An 8,967-nucleotide genomic window follows, 5' to 3' on the forward strand; every position below is an offset into this window, starting at 1 on the left:
TCATATAGCCCGGTGATTGGTAACGGGAGGCAGGTGTGAGTCAATTGGCAGGTGAGTGTGATGAGCTTGATTGTCTAGTAACCCTGCACAGGAATGCAGGCGCCGGGTGGGAGCTGGGGTGGAAGAGGAAGAGCTGGGGTGGAAGTGGAAGAGCTGGGGTGGAAGAGCTGGGGTGGAAGTGGAAGGGCTGGGGTGGAAGAGGAAGAGGTGGGGTGGAAGTGGAAGAGGTGGGGTGGAAGGGTAAGAGCTGGGGTGGAAGTGGAAGAGCTGGGGTGGAAGAGCTGGGGTGGAAGTGGAAGAGCTGGGGTGGAAGAGGTGGGGTGGAAGTGGAAGGGCTGGGGTGGAAGTGGAAGAGCTGGGGTGGAAGTGGAAGAGCTGGGGTGGAAGTGGAAGAGCTGGGGTGGAAGTGGAAGAGCTGGGGTGGAAGTGGAAGAGCTGGGGTGGAAGTGGAAGAGCTGGGGTGGAAGTGGAAGAGCTGGGGTGGAAGAGCTGGGGTGGAAGTGGAAGAGCTGGGGTGGAAGAGGTGGGGTGGAAGTGGAAGGGCTGGGGTGGAAGTGGAAGAGCTGGGGTGGAAGTGGAAGAGCTGGGGTGGAAGTGGAAGAGCTGGGGTGGAAGTGGAAGAGCTGGGGTGGAAGTGGAAGAGCTGGGGTGGAAGTGGAAGAGCTGGGGTGGAAGGGGAAGGGCTGGGGTGGAAGGGGAAGGGCTGGGGTGGAAGGGGAAGGGCTGGGGTGGAAGAGGTGGGGTGGAAGAGCTGGGGTGGAAGTGGAAGGGCTGGGGTGGAAGGGGAAGGGCTGGGGTGGAAGAGCTGGGGTGGAAGGGTAAGAGCTGGGGTGGAAGGGTAAGAGCTGGGGTGGAAGGGTAAGAGCTGGGGTGGAAGGGTAAGAGCTGGGGTGGAAGGGTAAGAGCTGGGGTGGAAGTGGAAGGGGAAGGGCTGGGGTAGAAGAGGTGGGGTGGAAGTGGAAGGGCTGGGGTAGAAGAGGTGGGGTGGAAGTGGAAGGGCTGGGGTAGAAGAGGTGGGGTGGAAGTGGAAGAGGTGGGGTGGAAGGGGAAGAGGTGGGGTGGAAGTGGAAGAGGTGGGGTGGAAGTGGAAAGGCTGGGGTAGAAGAGGTGGGGTGGAAGTGGAAGGCGTAGCTTCACCTGTACGAGTAACAGAGTAGAGGTTCAAGATGTCCTTCTCAAGAAGGATGATTAAATCTTGCTGTCAGATTTCCTTATCCTTACATGCAGAGATTTGATAATAATGACAACATGAGTGAACTTTCCAATTCTGTTTAGCTGAGGCCTCTACCAATGCAGTTAGTGCTTCGAACACAGTAACTGAATAACAGGGCATTGCTTGTGCTGGGTTCTATTGAAATGGTTTCATGACCTTGCACACATGCACTGAAACACAATTTTGTATATAAAAAGAAAGACAAAAATATGAACAAAAAAAGAGAAAAGTCGGCATTAAAGTCTTTGAATGGGACGCTGTGGGACACTTCAGCGTTGTTATCGCTTTACAAAGTGGAGGTGTAATTTCCCTGGTTTTGCATTAGGATGAGTGTGAGAGGTGCTGCTGACTTTAATGCCAGTCCTTAGTGAGCTGTCCATCCTGACCCCCATTAAAAGGCTGTCACTCGGGGAGCAGATGGTACACACTCCCTGTTGAGGAGAGGAGTGGCCATGGCAACAGACTCATAATGGCTGCCCTGGAGGAATCGCTCGCTCTAATTTGTTAAGTACCACCTTGGTATGTCTGATTTAATCACTCTATTCAGCGCCTAACACAACCCACGCCAAATAAAACATCCCAGGGTGTCCACACAAGACAATAAATCAGACATCTGCTTGACGCCCTGCTACCCTTTTCAGTAATTGAGCTGTAGAACGCTAGATATAGTGTCATTCTCCACGTTTACTTCTAGAGTAGAAGGTTTCACCCGTGCTCTGTACTCCTGGGTAGTTTCATGGAGTCTGACGACAGCAAGGCTATTCAGCACAACGTTTATTAACCTCTGACACAGACCACAGACAACCAGTCAAAACACGTACAGAATGAAAGGAGGCAGGAAACGTTCACACAATCATATTTTTAGAAAGAATCTCTTCCTGTAGAGCAGGTAGGCGATGAGGACCCAGAGCGAGGTTCCCCACAGACCCTGGAACAGCCGCTCCCAGTGGTTCTCCTGGAAACGCATCTCCCAGCTGAACGGGAAGTAGAAGCCCAGGAGAGAGTGGCCCACGTACACAAAGATAGAGTTCATTCCTAAAGACCAGGACACAGACGGGGAGTCAACACAAAAGAGAAGTCATATCAAATCAGACATTTTGTTTGTGGCTTCTTACTCCCGTTGTTGTCCATTGCCTTGTAGAGAACCAACACACTCCAGCATGACTGCTCCCCGAGCCCTATAGCTCTCTGGCCTCACCTGGGTAGATGACCGGCTTCCTGCCCCCCTCACCTGGGTAGATGACCGGCTTCCTGCCCCCCTCACCTGGGTAGATGACCGGCTGGCCTGCCCCCCTCACCTGGGTAGATGACTGGCTGACCTGCCCCCCTCACCTGGGTAGATGACTGGCTGACCTGCCCCCCTCACCTGGGTAGATGACCGGCTGGCCTGCCCCCCTCACCTGGGTAGATGAATGGCTGACCTGCCCCCCTCACCTGGGTAGATGACTGGCTTCCTGCCCCCCTCACCTGGGTAGATGACCGACTGGACTCCCCCCTCACCTGGGTAGATGACCGGCTGGCCTGCCCCCCTCACCTGGGTAGATGAAGGGCTGGCCTGCCCCCCTCACCTGGGAAGATGACCGACTGGACTCCCCCCTCACCTGGGTAGATGACCGGCTGGCCTGCCCCCCTCACCTGGGTAGATGACCGGCTTCCTGCCCCCCTCACCTGGGTAGATGACCGGCTGGCCCTCCCCCCCCTCACCTGGGTAGATGACCGGCTGGCCTGCCCCCTCACCTGGGTAGATGACCGGCTGGCCTGCTCCCCTCACCTGGGTAGTTGACTGGCTGGCCTGCCCCCCTCACCTGGGTAGATGACTGGCTTCCTGCCCCCCTCACCTGGGTAGATGAATGGCTGGCCTGCCCCCCTCACCCCCCTCACCTGGGTAGATGAACGGCTGACCTGCCCCCCTCACCTGGGTAGATGAATGGCTGGCCGGCCCACCAGCCCTTGACGTCCATGATGAAGTACATGACCCCCAGCAGCAGGAAGGAGAAACACGCCGTGCAGGTCACGAAGGACAGCGACCTGGGGTCAGACGACACAACGACCCTGAGCTACAATAGAGTACGCTTGATAGAACTGAGCTACAGTAGAGTACGCTTGATAGAACTGAGCTACAGTAGAGTACGCTTGATAGAACTGAGCTACAATAGAGTACGCTTGATATAAATGAGCTACAAGAGAGTATGCTTGATAGAACTGAGCTACAATAGAGTACGCTTGATAGAACTGAGCTACAATAGAGTACGCTTGATAGAACTGAGCTACAGTAGAGTACGCTTGATAGAACTGAGCTACAATAGAGTACGCTTGATAGAACTGAGCTACAGTAGAGTACGCTTGATAGAACTGAGCTACAATAGAGTACGCTTGATAGAACTGAGCTACAATAGAGTACGCTTGATAGAACTGAGCTACAGTAGAGTACGCTTGATAGAACTGAGCTACAGTAGAGTACGCTTGATAGAACTGAGCTACAGTAGAGTACGCTTGATAGAACTGAGCTACAATAGAGTACGCTTGATAGAACTGAGCTACAGTAGAGTACGCTTGATATAACTGAGGCTTCTGCTCACCAGGTGCTCTTACCTAAGCAAATTACCCTAAACTAATATTTTATGATTTTTTCTGGCGACGAACAACATGGAGGAGTCCAGCACTTCCTGTCCAGTTCCAGCACTGCAGGGGACATTAGCGTCAGCAGTGGACGCACTGCAGGGCAGTGGAGGACATTCCCATCAGCAGTGGACGCACTGCAGGGCAGTGGAGGACATTAGCATCAGCAGTGGACTCCTGGCACGCGCCCCCATGGACGCCCGCCAGGCACTCATGTACCTGTCTGCTCCTAAGTGCAAGAATGTTTGATGTAATATCATCTAATGTAAAGTGGTCACATCCCCGCGCCGAGCAGTGGGCAGAATCTTTTATCTGGTCTGAAGTGAGGCCAGAAAAGACTCTGGTCTGGGAGTTAATTACTTCTAGGCATGTAGGCAGGGATTCATCCAGCAGAGCTCAATAACCGTATGATGAACTGCCTATGAAGCAGCACAGGTAATGGGGAGGGATGACCACGGCTGTACGGAAGCCCCTCAGGGACATCCGGGTAGAATTTGCTTACATATCATAGATGAAATGGTGCTGCCTGACCTAACATTAAAATGATTGATATCTCATGGTATGTAATGAGTGAGTATGGATGAAATACACAGGCTATAAAGCCCATACTGTACCTCTACGGCGGTAATCTTACCATACGGTGCATTTCATACCAAATTACTATCAAATGTTCATCCAATATTAGTGCCCATGCATGATGTCGATGGCGTTATCAGGATGATGCAACCAAACAGACTCTCTTGGATACACAGTGTACTGCTGTCTGAATGAGCTCTGTAGGGATGCTACGCTAGTCCCAGAGCCCTGTAGGGATGCTACGCTAGTCCCAGAGCCCTGTAGGGATGCTCGATAGTCCCAGAGCCCCATGCTGTACGGATGCTACGCTAGTCCCAGAGCTCTGTAGGGATGCTACGCTAGTCCCAGAGCTCTGTAGTGATGCTACGCTAGTCCCTGAGCCCCATGCTGTAGAGATGCTACGCTAGTCCCAGAGCCCCATACTGTACGGATGCTACGCTAGTCCCAGAGCCCCATGCTGTAGGGATGCTATGCTAGTCCCAGAGCCCTGTAGGGATGCTACGCTAGTTCCAGAGCCCTGTAGGGATGCTACGCTAGTTCCAGAGCCCTGTAGGGATGCTACGCTAGTCCCAGAGCCCCATGCTGCTCCACACAGGGAGCTGGTAGGAGAGGGTTTCTCTGCCATGATGTCTGGCAGAGAAACATGGCGGGAGGAGGCAGCAGGCTGAGTGCTGCTGGCTGAGAGGAAGACTGATCTGTGGGAGAATGCATCACCCGCCTGCCTCACACTCCTGACAGCTGGGGTGATTATTTACAGTCGTATCTGTCGCTAGAGGTAAGTAAACGTGTGTTTTAGCAGGTCATGATTTGTGCTGCTGGAAACTCATCCTTTCTTTTGTGAGGGAAGTGGCTGGATTTAGAGGGTCAGGAAGCACTTACCAAAGGTTTTTATTGACAGGTATAAATCCTTCGTCTCGCGTGCACTTAGAAAGGATGGCTGCAGAGATTCCCTGAGGGTGGAAATGAAACAGATTTCAAATCGATGCCGGGCGATAAAGCAAGCAATATTGGGCTGCTAAAACGTGGGCCAACAGAATCAAGCGAGTCAGGCAGATTAACTGATTATCTGAGATTCGGATCAACAAGGTCCCTCAGGCCTGCCCCCCCCTCAAACACACACACACACACACACACACACACACACACACACACACATAGAACTGCAAACACAACAGTTCTAAATGTCTCATTTGAGAGTTGGTTTTCTATTTGCAGTAGGAATAATCCCGGAGAGGTGGAACCACTTGTGACCACTTTTTAATGCATCTGCACAACCAACTAAAGTCATATTCAAACTGTACTGCACAATTAATACTGCTCAATTAATACTGTTCAATTAATACTGTTCAATTAATACTGCTCAATTAATACTGCTCAATTAATACTGTTCAATTAATACTGCTCAATTAATACTGCTCAATTAATACTGCTCAATTAATACTGTTCAATTAATACTGCTCAATTAATACCTTTATTACATGTTCTATTCTTTATCAATTATAAGTAAAAAAAAAACTCTCTGTTACCGACATAAATACTGTACAATAGATCAGAGCCCAAACACCACCAACACCATGCTTGCTAGGTGGATATCCCTCATTTGTATAGATGACCAGATCGATGGTGTGGAAACTGCCAGGCTGTGGTCAGATTGGGCCTCCAGGCTGTGGTCAGATTGGGCCTCCAGGCTGTGGTTAGATTGTGCCTCCAGGCTAAGCATGCAGGATGTGGGGCAGCGCTGGGGTGGGGGTGGGGTTAGGGTGGTATGTGGGCCGATCACTCAATTTCAATCCCTCACTCCCCGGCCTGATCGTTGGGCTTTAATGAACTCTGGCTGCTGCTTATTAAGAGGACACATGGCAGCCTGGCAGGACAGAGCACCAGGACTGCAACGCTAACAGCAAGGGAATTTATAACAGTCAACAGTGTGTGTGTGTGTGTGTGTGTGTGTGTGTGTGTGTGTGTGTGTGTGTGTGTGTGTGTCTGTCTGTCTGTCTGTCTGTCTGTCTGTCTGTCTGTCTGTCTGTCGCAGATTCCTGTGGTTGGCTGGCTGTAGCCACTACTTCCTTACGTTACCAAGGGTAACCACTAATGTCAAGAGCACATTTGTGATACAAGAGGCAGCTCAAGCGCAGCTTCAAACCTGCTTCATGGCTCAGTGTGATTAGAGAAGTCAATGTTAAGTGCTGGTCAATCCCTTTGACTAATTTCACTGTCTTTTTGAGGAAGACTTAACTCTGGCTCATGATGTGACTATTAATTGACTTAATAATCAGAGGTTCAGCAGAAAATCAACATAAAAACAAATCTATTCACATCAACACAATGGAGTAGTTGGGAGTTATTTCAAATGTTGATTTTGTGAATTGTATGTAAAATCCCACTAAACACAAGTTAGAAAGAACAACAAAAAAACAAACAATGGAATAGTTTGCCAAAAAGATTCACCTCAGAGAGCAAGAACCAAATCTGATGACACAAGGAAACGCATTATAGGAAGAAAACAGTCATTTAGCTACAGTATGTCACTCCTCAGAAATACTGGATCTGTGAACAGAAGGGATTGGCCTGAATCTGGAATACTGTAAAATAATTCAAATAACTACTCTACAAACGTTTAAATCTCCACCACTCGTTCTTTCAGTTAGTATATTGATTACATTATTGATGTTTTTTCATTTGTCTATTGATTGCAACTCATTCTCCAACATACAGTAGTCGAGTATTGTGCACTGTTGACTGGAGAATTGTGTGGTAGAAATATGCTGCTTCTCTCTACTGGAAAACGCCAAATGGTTTTTATTTCAAGTGGTTTACTTTATCATTCTGTGCCTCTGGGAAGAACCAAATGAATTTAATTTATTTCAGTTCCCCCGAGCTACTCTCCTACAATAATAGTCAATAAGATTCACCATGAGAAACATAATGCAGAGATTTGTCATATGAATTGAGGCTACGAACATTAAGATAACCATGGAAGGACCTCAGAGGAGGTGATCCACAAAACGTGAAAGCATCCTCCCCATACGGAGGTGACTACTATTATACTGTATACTGATATAGACTGCATCCCAACCGGTGATCAACATCATTCTTATAAAACCTCATTTGAGTAATCCCATAAACAATAGTTTTGAGTTATTATAGTCTATTTTTAGGGAGCAAAGCCATGCACATTATGGTTTCGCATCGCAACTCCAAATTATGATATGACACGTACAATTTGACACGTACAATTTGATGATTTGATTATTATTAATACGATTTGGTACCAAATCAAAAGGGCAAATCCTTTAGTCTGTGTGTTTATGTGTGGTTCAGTCCTGTGTTTTCCCACCCTCAGTCTGACTCAGTCTTTATTCTCTCAGGTTTCAGAAGCTCCGTGATGCAGCCTGTTCCCCTCCATCATCACGCCTGGTTCTGGGTGCTGGAAACCAGGATGTCTGTCTGTCTGTCTGTCTGTCTGTCTGTCTGTCTGTCCGTCCGTCCGTCCGTCCGTCCGTCCGTCCGTCCGTCCGTCCGTCCGTCCGTCCGTCCGTCCGTCCGTCCGTCCGTCTGTCTGTCTGTCTGTCTGTCCGTCTGTCCGTCTGTCTGTCTGTCTGTCTGTCTGTCTGTCTGTCCGTCTGTCACCAAAACAACCAACCAGCCAACACAGCCAACGGCTACATCTCTGCAACATGTAATTCTCTCACTCTACTGCAGCTGAAGTAATTAATAAACGGACACATATTATATTTTGGCAAAACATAGAATTACCACATAGGATTTAATCTTATTAGAGTGGATTGCCTCCCTTTTATTGGCTTACTTATGCAAAGATGGGTCAGTCTCACATAACACTTAGCCTCTCCCTGTGGGACCCTTTCCCCCATACATGAAGCGGTGGGCAGCCTGGGCTGAGACCACCCACAATCCCACAGTGACACCAAACCAATGATACGTCCTACAACACATGATCCAGTTGGATTTAGGCCTCCAGGAAAAATATGCGTATTTACATGAACGTTCTCCAGTGTTCTGGCTTTAAATGGCCGACAATTAGACAAGATGGACATCAGCTTATCTCTAGCATCAAACCATCTGTTTGCTCTCCTCCTCTACGCCTCTTTCTTGAGTCTTGGGGCAAAGTACAGACATGCACTTTAGCAGCGTCTGGTAAACAGAGACAAGAACATGAGCTCCCTGTCATGTCGGAGCTCAATGTAACCAATATGCAGCTTTCTTACATTCTAAAACCACACATGAGAGAGCAGAGACGCGTGAGCGAGGAGAGGCAGCACGTATCCCATGGTCCCCTGGGGCTACGGATACCCGCGTCTGCCCGGAAACTCACCGCTATACATTGCAGTGTTGTTTGAACGTACGCTGAGATCCCAACAGACTTCTAACTGTTTCTGCAGCTAGTGGATGACCAATCAGGGAGCTGATTCTAAACACTTAGCAGAACATTTCTGCAGCGCCAAAAGTCCAGAGCTACTTCTTATAGTACAGGTTGAGGGGTTTAAATGCAACAAACCTTTTATTTATTTAAATGAGTTCACAAGGTGCGATGTCTAATC

The 8,967-nt window shown here is 49.1% G+C and overlaps 1 protein-coding gene across 1 annotated transcript in view; it reads right to left on the bottom strand.

Annotated features, from left to right (window-relative positions):
• Nucleotides 1–2,066: 2,066 nt before the first annotated feature.
• LOC311329156 (heparan-alpha-glucosaminide N-acetyltransferase) overlaps nucleotides 2,067–8,967 on the bottom strand; it is a gene marked incomplete at both ends in the record, with an annotated part of 32,511 nt that continues 25,610 nt past the window's right edge. The window contains 3 exons of the mRNA XM_084461361.1: nucleotides 2,067–2,248; nucleotides 3,129–3,241; nucleotides 5,288–5,358. Of these exons, the coding sequence (XP_084317487.1) occupies nucleotides 2,067–2,248; nucleotides 3,129–3,241; nucleotides 5,288–5,358 (366 nt within the window). The remainder of the gene's footprint in view (nucleotides 2,249–3,128; nucleotides 3,242–5,287; nucleotides 5,359–8,967) is intronic.

Source organism: Borostomias antarcticus, assembly GCF_949987555.1.
Source record: "Borostomias antarcticus genome assembly, chromosome: 2".
Lineage (NCBI taxonomy): Eukaryota > Metazoa > Chordata > Actinopteri > Stomiiformes > Stomiidae > Borostomias > Borostomias antarcticus.